Source organism: Vitis riparia, chromosome 10 (genome assembly GCF_004353265.1).
Source record: "Vitis riparia cultivar Riparia Gloire de Montpellier isolate 1030 chromosome 10, EGFV_Vit.rip_1.0, whole genome shotgun sequence".
NCBI lineage: Eukaryota > Viridiplantae > Streptophyta > Magnoliopsida > Vitales > Vitaceae > Vitis > Vitis riparia.
Window position 1 is genome coordinate 17,792,021 of NC_048440.1, and position 20,254 is coordinate 17,812,274.

The 20,254-nt window shown below is 37.3% G+C and overlaps 1 protein-coding gene across 1 annotated transcript; it reads right to left on the minus strand.

Annotated features, from left to right (window-relative positions):
- Positions 1-217: 217 nt before the first annotated feature.
- Positions 218-18,305, minus strand: LOC117923875 (allantoinase). The gene is made up of 16 exons (XM_034842373.1): positions 18,164-18,305; positions 17,709-17,895; positions 16,968-17,061; positions 16,588-16,708; positions 15,324-15,397; positions 14,916-14,992; positions 14,715-14,751; positions 14,557-14,642; positions 11,710-11,769; positions 11,209-11,357; positions 10,343-10,469; positions 2,668-2,823; positions 2,474-2,584; positions 1,468-1,578; positions 927-1,025; positions 218-560 (listed from the first exon to the last, which is right to left on the minus strand). Exons 2-16 carry the CDS (start codon positions 17,793-17,795, stop codon positions 432-434), a joined length of 1,518 nt encoding a protein of 505 aa, XP_034698264.1. The 5' UTR covers positions 17,796-17,895; positions 18,164-18,305; the 3' UTR covers positions 218-431.
- Positions 18,306-20,254: the final 1,949 nt, after the last annotated feature.

The window sequence follows — 20,254 nt, forward strand, 5'->3', positions numbered from 1 at the left end:
CTTTAAAAAAATTATACAAATATGGAGAGTAATTAAAAATAAAACATTTCATATAAAAACTATCTATAAGAAATATTTAAAAATACAAAAAAACAAATTAAAAATATTCAAAGTTCATAAAGAGACTTTAAAAGTGGATTTGACAGTAATTTTAGAAAACATTTTTAACACTTGAATGATAAAATTTTTCAAGTAGTGAAGAGTTTGATCAACACCATGGTATCCAAGGCATTGCCCTCCAATAATCATAGGAGCTTATGAAAAGACAGTTGAATATGGGATCATATCCATCTATAGTTTAGAGTCAATTCTGGAGATGAACGTTGTGGAGCCAGGATACAATATCAACATACACTGCATTAAAACAAATCAAAATTCAAGTCAGATTTTGGAGACTAACTGGTAGTCAGAGACCGAGCAATTCATCCTTCTCATCTTGCAAGAATCGGAGTTCCACAAGCAGCAGGGGCATGATGTCCCTCTTTGAAGACAAGGTTTCCTCTCACAAAAGTTGCCAAAACTTTTCCGGATAGTCTTGTTCCCATGTAGGCTGAGATACTCTGTAGTTACAAACACAGAAAGAATCGATATTCTGTGGGCTCTGAAAAACATGAATAAGATTCACAGCAATAGCTTGGCAAAAGGTTCAATTCGTTATGCAAAACATGCAAAATAAAGAAAAGTGAAGGTTGAGAAGGTGGTTTCATGGAGTCAAGCATGATGCTGTCTGTGTGTCTATATTCTGATATCTCAAATGTCTGACTTTTTCCCAAAGGTACTATTCCAAAATTGCCAAATTTTGTTTCTCAGAACCTATTATCAGCCATATTTATTCATCTTGACTATCCATAATCAACTTTAGGGGCAAAATTTTTTGTTTTCTATTTTTTTTTTTTTTAAACAAAGAATAAGATATAAGAACATACGGGATGCTTGTGGTAGACAGGATAGTTTTCATCAAGGTCAAACTCTATCTCCGGTTCCCATACAACAATATCTGCATGTTTTCCGACTGCAATGGCCCCCTGCAATATATGCAAATTATACTGTAAACACAAAGCAGTAAAATTGCAGAACTTAAAATCATGTCAAATACCTAAAGAATGAAATTAGAAAGTTTTCCCCAGCGGATCAATCAATCTTATGAGCTAACCCGGTAAGTTGTCATACCTTCATATCATGATTCAGACGTGCTAATTTTTGAAACCAGATATCCATATTGATGTGAGATTGCAATATTCATGTCTATTTTAAAGAAAATAATACTTAACAATGCAATTGAATTTTGTTAACACTGGCATGAAGAGAAGTGCACACAGAACTTTCTTGCAGTTCCTATTTGAATCATTCATGTTTCATGGTAGTGGCTGGAAAGGAAGAACTCCAAAAATTTTTAAAAGCTAGAACAAGCTGTTATGGAAGTGCATAGAATCTGAAAGGAAGAGAAACAAGAATTTGAAAAATGACCTTCAATTCTTGTCCAGAAAGTTTGGCAGGCCTCTCACTCCACCATGAGACTAACTGTTCCAAAGTTACTCCATATTTCCGCCCATAAGACCATGTCACAGGAAGAACAAACTGAAAATGTCATTGAAAGAATGCCGGTTACTCTTCACATAATAATAAAAAGTTAGCAGTCTCAAGAACAGAAATCGATAACAGGTTTGTTCTTTTATTTTGTTGACTAGGTGTTGCATATATCACAACATGAACAAACCTAAGAAACTGGCACACACCTTTTCTAGTTGTGCTAGTGGGTACTGTCTAGGTAGAGATGCATAAAGCCATAAACAACTGTTAGTCCTAAAAGACAATGTCATTTTCTCTGGCAGCATCCTTGTATAGCATGGTTAAAGCAGTTAGGTAAGAAAGCACAACCACACTCAAAAGAAGGATGACTCTGTCCACCAAGAAGCACATAATAAAAGATGTCAAATTTTTACACGCATACCTACACGCCCACAACCATATATACATGTATCAATGAGTCAAACTCCTATGCCCCTAAACTTTTTACTTCTATTATGCATTTTTTTAGTTTTTCAGTGACAGATTATGGCCATTGTATTGACTAGCTGTATTCATATTTCATGTTCATAATTATATGATTATTGAAGATGCCAAGCTTCTAATTGGACAGAGCAGTGCTAAACTGCAAATCCAGGGAAGCACAAGCAGCAGGTCAAATGGGACTCAAACTTTGTAGCTCAAGATTTATCCAATAATTGAGGTAGACATCCTTCAGGGGCTCATTTATTGGAATGCGGAACTTGTTAAAACATGTGGCATGGTACATCACCCAAATAGCTTCTTCTTTTTTTTTTCTTTCTAAAATCAAATAATAGCAGTCCCATGTTAGTATTCATTTATGTTTCACTTCTGATACACACAAACCCTTATGGATATATGGCAATTAACTAAACAATCACAAGAACAAACTCCTGTTCATATAATGAATGAAAAACAAACCAACCTGCAAAGATGATATGCCTCCCCATGCTCTTAAGAAGTCACCCTCATCAAAGAGTTTCAGTTCTGGCACTGATGGTGAATGATCAGAACTTAGCATGTCAATTTGTCCTTCCTGAAATGAGAAGGAAATCAAGAAAATCAAGTAAATCAAATGACAATGCAAAGGAAAAACACACATCATGAAACTGTAAGTACCAATAATGCTTCCCATAGTTTTTCTCTGTTGGCTGCATCACGAATGGGTGGAGCACACTTAAAACGAGTATCACCATCAGGTATCTCCTCTGCTGAAAAAGCTAAATAATGAGGGCATGTTTCAACAGTTATGCTGTCACCACTACTTTTTGCTTCCTGTAAAATACGTAGAAATAGAATAGCATTCTTAATGAATATTTTGGTCATGATTTACACATGAAAGGAACAGCAGTGCACAAGACTGAGAATGCCAATACATCAATATAGTTATTGAGACCTAACAGTGGTATCATACCAACACAACAAACAGGAGTCAGAATATGAAAGATGGTGACATCCTCAACTTCTCATAAACAGAAGGTTGAAACTTAATAAATCAGTCATTTAGAAGTTTAAAGAAGTTCAAAAGCAGTGGAAGCGAGGCAGGGGAGTGGCGCTGATGTGGGGTGTGAAAGAGTAAGAAATCTATTCCAAGGGGGAAAAAATACATATAAGTCCAGATTGGGGCTTGTTGATAACTACTCTAGGTCACAGACTTGAATATCTTGTACAGCACATTTTTGGCTCAATCATGGTTCAGTAACCATCTTGGGAGAAGGGGATCCATACATGAGGGATGTGGAGTAAAATATAACTTGAGATGAAATTTGATTTCATATTGGTTACATTACACCAGTTACCGTTACAACTTCCATGGCACTTCCCTTTTGGAAGATCAGCCAGCTCAGTCTCATTTTATAATTGGGAATATTTAGCATAACTGTGTTTGACATTAAGTCCCTTCTTACCAATGTAGAAAAGGAAAAATTATACAAAATAAAATAGGACGTACTTTTAGATTCATATCATGTGTACAAGTAGATGTGACAAAGTGGAAATGAAGTGATTGGAGAATTGAAGAAACAAGCAATTAGATATTGGGAGACAAGCCATTGGAGTTAGTAACTGTTGTTACAAGGCCCCCTCCGTTGTGTGATCACATGTATCAACTACTAAATATCCATTTTGTTTTTAGATTTTATAATCCATTCCTCTCAGAGACTTGCTTAGAATAACCTATTGAGAAACATTCTAGATAAATAAAAAATAAAAAGCTTGTGGCAGTTCTGGTAACTGTTGTTTAGAAAAGGGAAAACTTACCAAGCACACCCAAGGAGGGGGTGAACTAGAAGTTCAACATTTTTTTGAAAAATTATTGTAAGTTATGAAATTTGAACAAAACAAGCAAAGTAATAATCTGATAGGCCTCCTATACGATATGTGTATAATAGAAAAGGGAAGAGGAATATACTGCCACCTGGCAGTTAGTTGTAACAGTGTGAGTGGAGGTTAGGGCACAGTTGGATAAGGGCTGAGGGGAAGGTTTAAATAGAAAAGGAGGGGGAATTACAGAGGAGGAAAATATTGTAGATCTGGTAGGGATTTGAGGACTAGTTTGGACTCTTGTTCTTGAAATTCTTGAAATTCAATAATAATTCTCCATTAGATACCTATCAATTTGGTATCAGAGCATCGATCCAGATGGCTCAAAAAAGGAATGAAGGTCGCGTGGATTGTCTGGAGAAGGAAGTTGGAGAAATCAGAGAGGAGATGCAGCGCTTACTAGGAATGGAAAAGACGGTGATGGACCTTGCTCAGAACGTAATGCGAGTGCTGCAGTCGCTGGAAGAGACACAGAAGGCAGTGGCGGCGTTGTCATTAGGGCGGAACACGACGACTGCTGCTCAACGAGAAGATCGGGCAGGATGGATCCCTGGAGTTGGGGAACCCAGTGGGGGGGGAATGGCATCGGATGAGACGAGGCGAGGCGGAAATGGAGAATGGCGCGGCAGCCGACGGGTGGAGATGCCTGTATTTACGAGAGAGAACCCGGACGGTTGGATCTTCCGGGCCGATCGATACTTCGCAACGTACGGACTCACGGAAGAAGAGAAATTAGTCGCCGCCGCGATGAGTTTAGATGGGGACACACTCTCTTGGTACCAGTGGACTGATTCGAGGGAGGTGTTTGGGAGTTGGGAAAATTTGAAGAGGCGGTTGTTGCTTCGCTTTTGTCCGACTCAAGAAGGGAGCCTTTGTGAGCAGTTTTTGGCGGTGCGACAACAAGGGACAGTGGAAGCATACCGGCGGGAATTCGAGATTCTGGCGACTCCATTGAAAGGGATTTCGGATGAGGTAATGGAAAGCACATTTATGAATGGGCTGCTTCCTGAGATCCGGGCTGAGCTACGTCTACTGCAACCATATGGGCTGGGCCACTTGATGGAAATGGCCCAAAGAGTTGAAGATAGGAATTTAGCCATGAGAGCAGCCCGTGAGCCAAATGGCCCAAAGAGCACCAAAATGTTGTCATCTGCAAATCGCGGTGAGTGGAAGATTGGGGAAAATTTTCAGACTAGGGCAGTGGCTATCGGCGAGAAGACGATGAGCCAGCGACGTGAGATTCCGATAAAGAGACTGACGGAATCAGAGCTTCAAGCCCGTAGAGAGAAGGGGCTCTGTTTTAAGTGTGAAGAAAAGTTCTCCCCTGGTCATCGCTGTAAGAAAGAATTACGGGTGTTGTTGGTGCACGAAGATGAGGAGGAAGACGGTAACCAGTTTGACGATAGAGCAACCGAAGAACCTGTACTTATCGAGCTGAAAGACGCTGTGGAATTATCTCTAAATTCCGTGGTCGGTTTAACTACGCCGGGAACTATGAAGATCAAAGGGACGATCGGGTCAAAAGAGGTAATCATCCTTGTAGACAATGGGGCTACCCACAATTTTTTATCCCTTGAATTGGTTCAACAATTAGCACTTCCATTAACTACAACCACGAGTTACGGGGTGATGATGGGAACCGGGATATCCGTGAAAGGTAAGGGCATTTGTAGAGGAGTTTGTATTTCAATGCAAGGGCTCACCGTAGTGGAAGATTTTCTTCCACTTGAATTAGGCAACACCGATGTGATTCTAGGAATGCCTTGGTTGGGGACCTTAGGAGACGTGAAGGTAAACTGGAAGATGCTAACAATGAAGATCAAAATGGGGAAGGCAATGTTAGTGTTAAAGGGAGACCCAAGCCTTAGTCGGACTGAGGTATCTCTTAAAGCAATGGCTAGAGCACTGCAGCACCATAGCCAAGGGGTATGGGTGGAACTCTGTCAGACTTCCACCACTTCTGATTTGAGTGAAGGAGTACAAGAGGTCCCGAAAACAGTTAAAGAAGTATTAGCTCAACATCAGCAAATTTTTGAGCAGATAACAGGGTTACCACCAAGTCGTGATATTGATCATGCCATTCAATTAATTCCGGGAGCATCTCCGGTTAATGTCCGACCCTACCGGTATCCACATATTCTAAAGAATGAAATAGAGAGATTGGTGCAAGAGATCCTAGAGGCAGGAATTGTTCGGCCTAGCTTAAGCCCATTTTCTAGTCCAGTGTTGTTGGTGAAAAAAAAAGATGGAGGATGGAGGTTTTGTATAGATTACCGCGCCCTCAACAAAGTTACAGTCCCGGATCGGTTCCCCATTCCGGTGATTGATGAGCTACTTGACGAACTTCATGGCGCGACCATTTTTTCCAAACTAGATCTCAAATCAGGTTACCACCAGATTCGAGTCCAGCAACAAGACATCCCCAAAACGGCATTTCGCACCCATGAAGGTCACTACGAGTTTTTGGTGATGCCTTTTGGGCTAACCAATGCACCAGCGACTTTCCAATCGTTAATGAACCGTATATTTCGGCCACACCTTCGGAAATTTGTGCTCGTGTTTTTTGATGACATATTGGTCTACAGCAAAGACTTGAAGGAGCATTGTGACCATTTGCAAAGTGTGCTGTCCATTCTGGCGAACCACCAACTGCACGTCAATGGAAAGAAATGTCTCTTTGCTAAACCACAATTGGAATACCTGGGCCATTTGGTTTCTGCCAAGGGGGTTGCTGCTGATCCCAACAAGATTTCAGCCATGGTAGAGTGGCCCACACCCAAATCCCTTAAAGAATTACGAGGATTTCTCGGATTGACTGGATACTACCGACGATTTGTAGAGGGATATGGAGCTATTTCTTGGCCTCTCACTCAGCAACTCAAAAAAGATGCTTTTAATTGGAACCTAGAGGCTGAGGTAGCCTTCCAAAAATTGAAAACAGCTATGACAACAATACCGGTTTTAGCTTTGCCCAACTTCAGCCAACTCTTCATTGTAAAGACGGATGCCTCGGGGTATGGTTTGGGTGCCGTTTTGATGCAAAGTCATAGACCAGTAGCTTATTTTAGCCAAGTCCTCACAGCAAGGGAACGACAAAAGTCCATATATGAAAGAGAGTTGATGGCTATTGTCTTAGCAGTTCAGAAGTGGCGTCATTACCTGCTTGGTCGCCACTTTATTGTGCGAACGGATCAAAGTAGCTTGAAGTTTCTACTAGAGCAAAGAATAGTGAATGAGTCGTACCAAAAGTGGGTCGCAAAGCTGTTTGGGTATGATTTTGAAATTCAGTTTCGGTCGGGAATAGAGAATAAAGCAGCTGATGCCTTATCTCGCATCCCCATTTCTATGGGGTTAGCTGCCCTCATGGTTCCCAGTCGCATAGACACTTCATTGATCAGTTCACAAGTTGAAGCTGACCCGCACCTTGCTAAGATCAAATAGAGGTTGCTGGATGATCAGGATGCTTATCCTAGGTATTCCTTGGACCATGGCATTCTCCTTTACAAGGGGCGCCTAGTCCTTCCCAAGGCCTCACCCCTTGTTCCAGCACTTCTTCAAGAGGGCCATGCTAGCGTGGTTGGAGGGCATTCCGGGTTCTTGCAGACTTACAAACGACTCACAAGAGATTTCTTTTGGGTTGGCATGAAAAATGATATCAAAGAGTTTGTGGAGAAATGTCTAGTATGTCAACAAAATAAGACCCTAACTTTGTCGCCTGCTGGATTACTACAACCACTGCCTATTCCAGACAAAATATGGGACGATGTGACAATGGACTTTATTGAGGGGCTTCCTAAGTCTGAGGATTATAACTCCATTTTAGTTGTTGTGGATCGATTGAGCAAATATGCTCACTTCTCACTACTCAAGCATCCTTTCACAGCTCAAACGGTGGCTGCTATCTTTGTTCGGGATGTTGTCAAATTACATGGATTTCCTCGTTCCATTATTAGTGATCGTGACAAAGTATTTCTTAGCCGATTTTGGACAGAGCTATTTCGGTTGCAGGGTACTTCTCTCCGCCATAGTACCGCATATCATCCGCAAACGGATGGACAAACGAAAGTGGTCAACCGTTGTGTGGAGACATACCTTCGATGTTTTTCATATAGCAAGCCTAGACGTTGGTCTACATGGATTTCATGGGCAGAATACTGGTATAATACCACATTCCACTCCTCCACTAATACAACACCGTTTCGAGCAGTTTACGGGCGAGACCCACCACCATTGATACGTTTTGGATCAGATTCCACCTCTGTTCTGGCAGTGGATCAGTTATTGCAAGAGCGTGATCTAATTTTAAATGAATTAAAGGATCATCTCTGCTGTGCCCAATCCAAAATGAAGTCATCTGCAGATGCTCATCGACGTGCAGTCCAATTTGAAGTTGGGGATTTTGTCTATATAAAGCTTCGTCCGTATCGTCTTCGTTCCCTTGCCAAGCGACCAAATGAGAAGCTCTCCCCACGATATTTTGGCCCTTACAAAGTAGTGCAGCAAATTGGTCCAGTGGCGTACAGGTTAGAGCTTCCTTCTTCGACAACTATTCATCCAGTGTTTCATGTTTCCCAGCTCAAGCGGGCTCTTGGTTCAGCTGATTTGTGTCAGCCACTTCCCCCTATTCTTGCTGAGGATTTGGAATGGCTTGTGGAGCCTGATCAAGTCTTAGATATTCGCTAATCTCCCAATAACAATCAGCTTGGTATTGAAGTACTTATTCAGTGGAAAGGACTTCCTCAGTTTGAAGCTTCATGGGAATCAGTTGACACAATTAAAGAGCACTTTCCTGACTTCCACCTTGAGGACAAGGTGTCTCTCATTGAGGGGGGTAATGATAGGCCTCCTATACGATATGTGTATAATAGAAAAGGGAAGAGGAATATACTGCCACCTGGCAGTTAGTTGTAACAACGTGAGTGGAGGTTAGGGCACAGTTGGATACGGGCTGAGGGGAAGGTTTAAATAGAAAAGGAGGGGGAATTACAGAGGAGGAAAATATTGTAGATCTGGTAGGGATTTGAGGACCAGTTTGGACTCTTGTTCTTGAAATTCTTGAAATTCAATAATAATTCTCCATTAGATACCTATCATAATCTCAAGTGCAATAAAGTAAAAGGCTAGATAAGAGAAATGCAAACAAGGATTTTATTGTGGTTTGAGAATCCTGCCTATGTCCATGCTCACAAGCTTCTTCCAAGCTTTGAAAAAATTTCACTATTCCCTCGAGAATCTTCTAACCAAAACTCAAATACATATTCTTGGTTTTCCCTGGTACCAAGGGACCTTTACAAGCTCTTGATGTTATCCTCACACTTTCACAGCTTTAATAAAGCTCTAATGAGGTCGTCTCAACCTTTTACAAGTTTATAATGGAAGAAGGATTGAATGAAATTCTCCTTTAGAGTAGATATACAAGTTAAAAGAGCTTGGACGTAAATGCAATCGAGTATGCAAGTTGAGGTTTGCTGCACTATAAAATGCTTAAAGAGGTTTGGACCCAATTTAATAATGACTTACAAGTTATTGGTCCATCGTAAATGAGTTCCAATGGTCATATTTATAGCATTTTATAGGAAATTGAACATTACACGCATTTCCCATGGTTGACTACTTACTCGCAGACTCGCGGTTAGCATTTACTGTTCTGTGAAGGTGACTGATGAGAAACAAACTGGACAACCAGTTGACCAACTAGCTGACCAATTGCACAACCAGTCAATTGGTTGCTAGCTGATTGTGCATCCATTTGCCACAACCAAGCACAAAATAGAAGGGGGAAAAACCACAGGGATAGCCATTGACTGCCCACTTGACCATCTATGTTAGAACCCTTCATTCTTCACACATGGACTCATATGGCTTGGGTCTAGGCCCAGTATTTATACCAAGTATAAAAACACTTTTTAAACTTTTGAAAACTTGATGAAAGCTTGAGTTTTTATCTTTGATTGAGTCAAACTCATTTTATTAAAGATTATCAATTATGCTTAGATGAGTTTATTTTTAGAAAGCCTTCTTAGGATATGAAAAAGTTTTGGTTCAAAGGCCTAACTTTAAGGTCAAATTTTAAGGCAAAATTTACCTTCATTTGATCATACAAGTCATAGCTTAACAAGCCTAAAACTATCAATACCTAATCTAGATCTTCTTGCCTATCACATTTGGAATTTAACAATAAATCCAAGTCTTTACCTTTTTATCATCAAAACTTGGGTTTAACCAAACTTCAAGCTAACAATAACACAGATTTCAAACCTAACTTCTCAAAATACAATTTGAGGAAGCATATGATCCTAATTATTCCTAGCATTTCCGTGTCACATGAATTGACTCTCAAGAGTATCGGTTTATATTAGAAATTATATATTACACAAGTCTCAACAATAAGTTGTATGTTATGTGATGAAAGTATCACTTAAGCAGTGAGATACTGAATATTCATACGTGTGAAACAGAAGAAATATAGCACCTTTATAAGATCTAAGGAAGAACTTGCATCAGACAAATGAACGATGTGAAGATGAGCTCCTTCTGCAGGACCACCAGCCCTTGTATCCTTTGTTACTGTTAAAAGCTCCCTAATAGCTGCCTCCTCCCTGGTTGGAAAAATTAAAAAGAAAAAAGGAAGCAGTAAAAGAGAGAGAGACAGAGAGGATCAATAGTCATGTGAAGAAGAACAAGCATCTAGCAAGTCACAGATATAAAGACATTCCCATCTGGAAATGTACCAAGGTGTTTTGAAGAAAAGTTCATTATCATGTGAGCAAACAAGAGTAGAGATCAAGCAACAGATATAAAGAAAGGCTCATCTAGAAACACACATGGCATTTGTTTTTTTGTTTTTTTTTTTAGAATTTTGAGGAAGAAAAGTAGAAAACACATTAACTACAAAAATGACTCTGGATTTTAAACCCTGAATTTCTGACCCTCTACAATTAAGTGCTAAAAGATAAGTTACCCCTTCAAATCCTCAACAGGACCAATGCAACAGGTACTCATCATAAAAATACATGTTTTAACCTACAGTACAGGACTTATTGGAGATGAAATTTTCTTCTGGTGGTTTATATGGAAAATAATCAAATTAAACAGCATAAGTAATTCAATTTAAGGCTAATCATGCATTCAGGCAGATACCACCAAACAGATGAAGAACAGCATCCACATGAACAGATCAAAAAATTCTGGCACTCAAACCATGGGAAAACACACGTGTGCACCACAGTCCACTTCCATGGAAAGCAAATTAAAAGAATCTTTATAAAGCTTGAACTAGTGTCAAACAATTTAGCCATTAAGCAAAGTATAGAAAAACTAATAAGCAGAGTGGTGTACCACGAAGGAGGCCTAGATTTTAGATATGTTGAATAAGACCGCACATCATCAATACCATCTTTCAGTTCTGAATTGCTTTCAAGATCTTGTTGAATCTCTGAATGCACAAGTAAAGGTCTTTTATATTTTGCCAGTATTGATAGCCCCTCCTACAAGAGCCAATAATTGAAACCACAAGAAAAAAGAGTTAAATCATATGTTCCTTGCAGGAAAACAAACCTAGAGTTGCAAACATGATGCCATCCAATCCTTAAAATTGTTTCATTGACAAAGAAGTTAGCATGCATAAAAGCACAAAATATGTTGCAGAAATCCAGACTATACAACTAACCATGCATGCATGAATATGTGACAACTGGAAAAAAGGAATTTGGAAATGAATTATCATAAAGTAAAAAAACCAAGAAGACATTAACCCTGAAACTGTAGTTAGTTTCACTAGGAAGCTCAGATTTGTCATCCAAGATACCTTGATCTAGTATCATGCTTCATGAAACAAACCTTAATATGACTGGCATTTGTCATGGGAAAGTCATTGATCCCAGAAGGACACATGAAAGACTACAACCAAAAAATAAAAAAGTGTCAGTAAACAAGTGGCTATTACAAGGAATTCTAGGAAATCAAGGAAAAAAATTCTATGAATCTGATATGCCATTAATATAGCAATGTACAGTACAAGAAAGGGAGAGAGCATTATAGCTTCAATGTTTAAGACCTTCTTAAGGTGCAAATACATGCTCAAACATCTATGCATATATCCTTCTATATACATCGGCCCCTTTGCAAAAAGCTCATGTATAGTCGTATACATGTGACTGTCTAGATATAAATCAAACCATCCTTTCAATATTAGAATTACAAATATATAAAAAAGATGAATCTGTGCAGTTCAACAACTGATTGCCCAAATTTCTTTACCAGAACAAATAAATATCAACACATTTTTCGGATTACTTATGGGAATGCTTAAGAGAACCACACTCCATGAACATCAGTATCTTGCAGTAGATCAAATAAAATCCTCAGCTAGAAAGCAGATTCATCAATTTTCTGAGCCAAATGATGCAATAAACCCAATCCAACCCTAAACAACTCACTCCTTGTGCTAGCTAGGTACCAACCCAGCAGAGTATTGATAACCCCAAGAAGTATTGAACTCCAAACTTCTCAACAGTGAATGAACCTGCTCCATACCATTAAATAAGTAGGTGATTGATAGATTCACCAACTTTCTAGGCAGGTTAAATTACCCTTAATGTGAGACTGGAGAAATAGCAAAGGAATACAATCATGTGGTAGAAATGGTAATCCCTCCCGTTAACTTTCTAAGATCCACCACCATAACTTATTATACATCCATATATTAGGAAGGGAACCTTCCTATCTAACCATGAAATCTGACATTTATATAGGGTATGTTTGGATAATAAACAATGGAATTGGGAGAGAGAATTTTCTTCTGTGGACTTCAGGATTCTGTTGTTTGGATTAGCATATAGAATCCCAAGAGAAATAGTGCTGAAGTGGTAGTGTCATAGATTAAAGTGGAGGTAGTCAATGGTGGCATAGTGTGGTTATTGATGGTAGTGGTGATATACCAGCACTAACGCTGTGGAGGCTGTAGCTATAGGCAGAGTGGTATCAAAGAGTTGGTGGTGATGGTACAGATGGAGTGGACCAAAGTTAGAGGCGAAGACATTGGTGAGCTATGTTGCATGAACTCGGGAAGAGGCATGAGGTTGAAATAACACCCACAGCAGCAGGGATGTGGGGCAATTTTTCTTTCTTTCAATACAAAAATTAGATTTTCCGCTTCTGCCTATCTAAAAGAAAATATTGTCCATTTCTATTTACTTCACATTACTTATTTTGCAGCATCAATGGTGGGGTGAGAAGTATGAAAATTGTCTGCCACATATTTGGGGCTGCCGCAGGTGCTCCCTTCAAAGATAAATCTGCTTTGGACGTGGTAGAGGAAAGGTTCTCCAAAAAACTAGCTCTTTGGAAGAGGCAATACCTCTCAATGGGAGGGAGGCTTACTTTGTTGAAGAGTATTTTGAGCGGCTTACCTATATACTTCATGTCCCTTTTTGTTATTCCCAAGTCAGTGGCAGTGACACTAGAGAGACTTTGTAGGGCTTTCTTGTGGGAAGGAGGGGCTTTCGAGAAAAACCTCATCCAGTGACATGATCAACAAATCCTTTTAAGATTAGGGATAAAAGAGAAAAGAGAGTTTTTTTAGCAAAAGCATGTTATTTTTTGCTTCTAATTAACTTGTAATTCATTTTTTCTTTGTTATAATATATCGTAGTACAATTCAAGATTATTTTTCACACAAGTCCATGCATCCTAAAATTTGAGACGTGAAGGATTAGGAACCTAGACATACACTAACATTGCAACTAACTTTAGATCAGCCCCTATCATGGTTGATGGTTGGCTTCTTAAAATTTTTTGCAAGAACTTCTCAAAAACCCAGTCATAGTATAGCCACCCTCAGAAGCATACCAGCAATTATTAACAATAGATTATCCTATATAAAATTAACAATAATAATAACAATGGGGCATAAGACACACTAATAGACAGGCATTGTACAAATATTATTTACAATCACAATGATCCAAGGAGAGCCACTGTCATGAAGTGATAGCAAGGGTTTCAAATAATGTGGCATTTCATCTGCAAATTTAAAAATGGCAGTGTACTTAATAAAGATCAGCCCCTCCACACTAGCCTTACCCTCTTGTTCTTGGAAAGAGACAGTTTGTTGATTTGAATGTCATAAAAAATTAATAATTGAAAACAGATCATGCAAGGCAGTGCCACAATTGGAAATGAATATAGGAAACAGACATGTTTAGTTTATTACAAGCATACAACACAAGTACTTTCTCATCTTCATGAAAACACTATGTTTCCTCCAAGATCAGAAAGTATAATGTAGCAGACTTATAACAGTAACAATTGCAATCAAGCGCAACCGACATTTGCATTTGCAGTTAAAAGTCGTTAAGAAGAAAAAGCTATGAAAATTTATGATAATGTACTTGATGATAAAGGAACATTAGTAGTTAACAAAAATAACAGTACACAAAAAGAATGACTAAATTCCATGAGTGCTCCTTTGAGTTGGACAAAGCTTAACTGTATAAAAAGTAAGAAGTGCATACAACCTGAATACTTTTAAGAAATATTATTTAAAGGAGACCTGCTCCTTACCCCTACAGAAGAATGCAAATCCTGAGTCTAGGCAAAGAAACTTGTATAGCATGATTATACTGTTCTAAGCAGGTATTCCAGGAAGAATAGTTGACAACATCGTTTAAAATTCCAAACAGGTACCTTCAAACCAAGAGCACCAGCACTAAGCAGACCCTCCAGCATACTTGCATTGAATGCATTTTCAGGAACTAGACCTCCCCAGAAACCTGTTTAACTAAAGTTCAGGAACAGAAGTCCTTGAAATATCAGCATGCTAAGGTATAGCTACAAGAACATACCAACATCGATGTAGATTTTTTCTTCTGCAGCTTCAATCTATTGTGCAGGTGTTTAAAGGATTATAAGAGCATTGGTTGGTTAATGTACAATTATGGAGAAAATAAAGCAAGCTCGCTATAAAATGAGTACTCAAAATCATTATGTGGCCACTTCTTATATAGTTAACAACAAAGTGTGAGTTGAAAGCAAACCATTCATACCTTGAGTTTTAGAGTTTCCTCAGACACAGTTGAGGGAAAACTATTTAGAGGCATATCAATCAATGTTGTTATACCACCTGTAGGTACACAGTTATGCCAAATGCTTAGTTAGGCCAGTAACAGGGTAAAAAAAATCTACTTTAACACAGCCAAACTTTCTGACACTGCACAAAAACAGTCGGAATCAACCAAAGAAATATGTGAAAATAAAATTTTCAGAATGCTGAACCCATTGATGATCAGAGGATAACAAAATGAACAATATTTTATACGTTTTTCAAAGTTTGAAGAAATATCAAATGCCTTGAATTTTGGGAATCTTAAAACCACTCCCCTAAAGAAAATCAATTAAGAATATAGAAACATTATTCAAAATAACTTTATGAAAGGAAGGAAAAGTTGGCATACCAGCAGCAGCTGACTTTGTTCCAGAAGGAAATCCTTCCCATTCGGTTCTTCCAGGATCATCAAGGTGTGCATGCCTGCCATTGACATGATCAAAAAAGTTTAATGAAGGGGAACTATTATAAGCCTATGATAATTCATGGCACCCAAGTTAGTTTTTTTATTCTAAAATAAGAGAATTGATCTATTTCCTACCAAGCAAGGCAACTCCATGAACAGTCAACCCTCAGTCTTTTCTCCCTTTGTTCAAATAGAAATCAACTCCTCATTCTTAATTATAAATGCAAAATCCAAGACCATGGCTTTACCTGTGTATATCCTTCTAATTATTGAAACTTTTTAACAGTTCTTATATTTTCCAGTTCTAGATGCATGTCTCATACTATATTTCCCTCATATTTCTGTTAATTGTCAAATCTGCACCCACACACACTCTATTTTCAGTTATGGGTATAACATACTAGGATTACTTTTTCCAACCTACAATGAAATTTTCAATGTTATGAATAGAGAGTGAGTGTGATTGAATGCAACACAGAAATTAAGTAGCTTCATTGTGTTTTAATTAATATTACAAGCTAAAAGTTCATCACCCTGAGTCAGTCCATTAAAAATAAAGACCATCTCACAAATGATTGTAAACATTTGAACTACGTTACTGTAAGAGACTTCAAGTTCAAGTCCATGCCAATAGCGGTGATGACGGTTCCTATTCCTTTAATGACCCCACTCTGGTGATGAACTAGATAGGACTGATGCATAGAAATTCCATGGGAGTTTGAAATGTTGCTTCAGAACAACAGTATACCAATAGATAAGTGCATGGATGGAAGAAATGCAAAATGAAGCATGGAACTAATGCTTACATCTACCAGAAAACCTGACTCCCATTACTGGAATTTCCAGGGAAATGAAAAGAAGCAAACTTTTTCCCATAACATGAGATATATGAATGGGAACTAGGTTATGTGGAAGAATGCATGGGAAGCTTCTGAGAAATGCATAACAAAACAGCTTAAAATTCCTGTGTGAATACACTTCTAAATTATATTTTCACATTTCTTACAGCAGTTTCAATCCAATCTCCTTTACAGCAGTTTCACATTTCTTACATGTTATTCATCTTACATAAATATAATAATTCTTATGGTAGTTCCAGTCTCAGTTCAAACTATTTTCCACATCTGTTTCATCTCCCAATTATATGGTTTCAACTTAATGACAACATTAAGAAGCAAAATTACTAACAGATGTGTCCACATCTTACACATCAATCAAGCCAGGCATGACAACAGCCTCTCCATGATCAATTACTTGTTCCTTCTTGACACTTCCATGCCAATCCTCTCCATTAACAACTGAAGTGATGTACTCTCCTTTTACTTCAACTGCTCAGTTCCAATTTAAAAAGAAAAAAAAAAAAGCAATTAAATAGTGTTAGAAAAAAATATTGCTCAAGGGTAGTAACTAATTATGATAACAATGATGAGATATAGTCTTAATATGATAATGAGTGTAACTAACATCAAAACAAATGTTGTTTGAAGTATAACAAGTTATTAAATATACAATGCAAATCCAAAAGCTCTAATTTTATTCATGGGAACTTGAAATTAAATGAAAATATTAACAGTACACTGAACAAACCTGCACCAGAAATAACCCCTTGGGGGGTTACAATTCGCTTGCTGGTTATCCAGTAATGGTTGTAAGGAACAAGGCTGCACCCAATGTGAGATGGCTGTAACATAAATGTTAAATTTTATAAGCAGCATTACTTACATTAAATGACAAATTTTCTCTTCTCCTTCTTTTATTTCTTTCTTCTTTTTTCGGTATTGGGAAAAAATTCAAATGGCAATGTCCAAGAAGGGAAGGGATTTGCTTTAAAATGGAAGCAACACCCAAGTAAGCCAACTAGAACTGAAATAATACACACGCAAACACAAAGCACGCATATTTAAAGTGATGAGGGGCCCAAAAATCATGTAATAATCATAACCATATGGGTAAATTACTCATTTGGTTATCAAACTAGTGTAAAAAAAACAGAAGAAATCTAAATTTCGAATCATAATTTTTCCCATTATCTATGACCAATGAACAGCCACCCTTCATATAAATATCTATGTATATCAATTCAGCCCAACTGAGACTGGTAGAATTTTCCATTTTCTGACAGGATAACAACAAATAACATAAAACTGAAGATTTTAATTTCTACTGATTTTCCTCCATTTTCTCAGCAAACAAACGGATGAAGTTGAAATCACAATCTATTACGTGAAAATTGAGGGATAGTGAACTATAATCAAACAAACAAAACAAGACGGAATTAAAAAAAAAAAAAACAGTATTGAGAAATAGAAGAGAGTAGAAGAATACGACCTTGGAGATGTTGTTGAAGTAGAAGAAAAGTAAAGAAGACAACAACAGTGTTAGCAGAGGCAGGAGCCTCGACTGCAGAAAATCCATTTCTTCTATTCCTCTGCTCTCTCGCTCCTTGCCCAAAGACGGGACTCAATCCAGTTTACTATCGGCGGAGACGAACAAAAATTTATTTTGACGCTAATTTCTGTTCTCATTCAGAAAATTTAAAAAAAAATGTTAGAAAGATGTTTTTAATTTTTCTTAAATAAAAACTATTTTCTAAAAAAATATTATTTCATACAAGGAAGAAATATTAATGTAAATAAAATATTATTTCCAATATATTCGAAATTAAATATCATATATAATATAAATATTTTGTTTATTTATAAGAAGTTAATATAAATATTAAAATGTTTAATTAAATGATTTTAAAATTTTGAAAAAATAAAAATAAAATCAAAATCAATAACCATTTTAGTGAGAATTGAAGCTGCTAAGTGGAATCCTGAGTTGCCAATCCAGATTCGTCACGTACTATCATCACTCGCAGTTATTCGTCTGATTCACCTGGGCGGAGGTTTGATCCTGTTGCGATTTGTCCGTGAGTGCAATCTCTATATTCGCGCGTGAAAAATAATTTGTGCCTTCATTGCTTGGGATTCTCCCTTTTCCTTGTGGACCATGCGTTGTGAGGCACTGCTAAAAGCCACTTTTGAATATAAACCGAATGTCAATGGCACACGGCTCACGGCTCACACTTTCCTTTGATTTTCTATATAAGTACGGTAAGTTTAAAATTAAAATTTTTAAATACAATACATTAAAAAATAAATTAAATTTATGGTATTTTTCACCGGAAAAATGTAAATATCTTCCTTCCATAATTTTTATATTAGTGACACATGTTTTTTTCTAAGAGAGACTTTCTATAATGTTACAAAATTAAATTTACGCTAAAAATATTTCCTCAAAATACAATTTTTCATAATTATTTTATAATTATACTCATAACACAAAATCAAATTTCTATTAAAATACATATTTTCCACGGTTTTCGTATTAGTCACTACATACCCATTTTGTGGACTAATGGATTTTCTCTTTGGACTAGGAGAGCTTGGTCTCTTAGAGTGAGTTAAGCATTTCATTTTCAGGAGTAGGAGACGTCTTCCTAAGGTTAAGGGTTGCATAAGACGTGTGGCAAGGATGTGACCACCCTGCCATGGTGGTGGTTGAAGCAGTGGAGTTGATAGAGGCTGAGCAATAAGCAGGTGGAGGAGAGGAAAATAAGAAAAACAAAGCAAAAGGAAGAGAGCAGGATGGTTGGAATGAGGGAGCTTCAAATGATGATGGTATGAGCATTAGATAAAGAAGAGGGAGATAGTGAGGTAATGGAAGAGAGATCATATAAGAGACGTTAAGGGGATAGAGGATTCAGATTCTAGTATAGGGGAGAGCATTTTCAGGTGAGGAATTGTTAGAGAGGATCCATTGAGGAGCTCGAGAGAAAAAGGGAGAGATGTGAGTCTACTGATATTCTTGCAGTGAAAGCAAGAAAAAACTGTGAGATAGAGAGAGTTGGAGCAAAGGAAAAAGAGTTGGGAAGCTGTACGAAAATAATCTTGCTCAAGATGAGGTCTCTTAGCACTTTATTACTTGCTGCTGTCAAGGTACACTTTTACCCTCATTTTGTTTATTTATTCATTATCATGGCTTATTTTTTATCTATAATTATTTTGGTATCCATTGATCTCCTAATTAATTTTCATGTTTGTTTCACCTTATTTAATATAGACTCGTTTTTAGGGGCTTAAAGGGGTTCTACAGCATATCACCATACCTTCCCAACGGGTAATCTGACCATCGGACCCAATTTTGGTTTTCCATAGATTGTCTTTTCAAAATAAGGAGTAACACTTATGATTTTATTTCTTATTTTGTTTTCCTTTTAAAAAATAAAACAAAAAAAAGTGGCGACTCCAAGTTTTTTTTTTTTAAAAAAAAAATCAAATTTTCACTAAATAAAAAAATAAGTTTCATCATCAAATGGGAACGCAACCGAACGAAATGCAAGGTCCACAATCACAAAATGAAAAAAAAGTTAAATTTATATTTAAGAGATGTTTTCCACGACTCCATAAAATTAAATTTATATTAAAATATATATTTTTTCAATAGATGAGTATGATGAATAATGAAGTGAACCACGAAATAAGGTTAGTTGTAAGAGTTTTTGAATAAAAAAAAAAAATATATGCCAATAAACATTATATTCACTTATAAGTTACAAGGGAATCACTCTTCACGTGGCTAAAAGGGGAGATTGTTAAAAATAAGGGTTATAGGAGTTTAGTCGTCCGACTAATTTTGTGAGAATCGTATTTTATATATATAATAATGTTTAAGAGCCTATTTTTTTAATTTATTTTTTGGCAAAACATTTATTTTATTTTATCCCACTCTTTCTATTTAATGGTTACTCAGTGTTTGTTTACTTAACTTTAAATAGAACTTTAATACTTAATAGTATTAAGTATTAGGTTGTTTATTTTTGTAATAAT

What these genes read in the sequence shown, in the direction of transcription:
- LOC117923875 (XM_034842373.1), bottom strand. Translation starts at nt 17,795, where the DNA reads ATGGATTTTCTGCAGTCGAGGCTCCTGCCTCTGCTAACACTGTTGTTG. An exon ending in AAATCTAGGCCTCCTTCGTG is followed by an intron (nt 10,470 to 11,208) that starts GTACACCACTCT and finishes TTTTCCAACCAG; the next exon opens with GGAGGAGGCAGCTATTAGGG. An exon ending in GAGGCATATCATCTTTGCAG is followed by an intron (nt 1,579 to 2,473) that starts GTTGGTTTGTTT and finishes TGACATTTTCAG; the next exon opens with TTTGTTCTTCCTGTGACATG.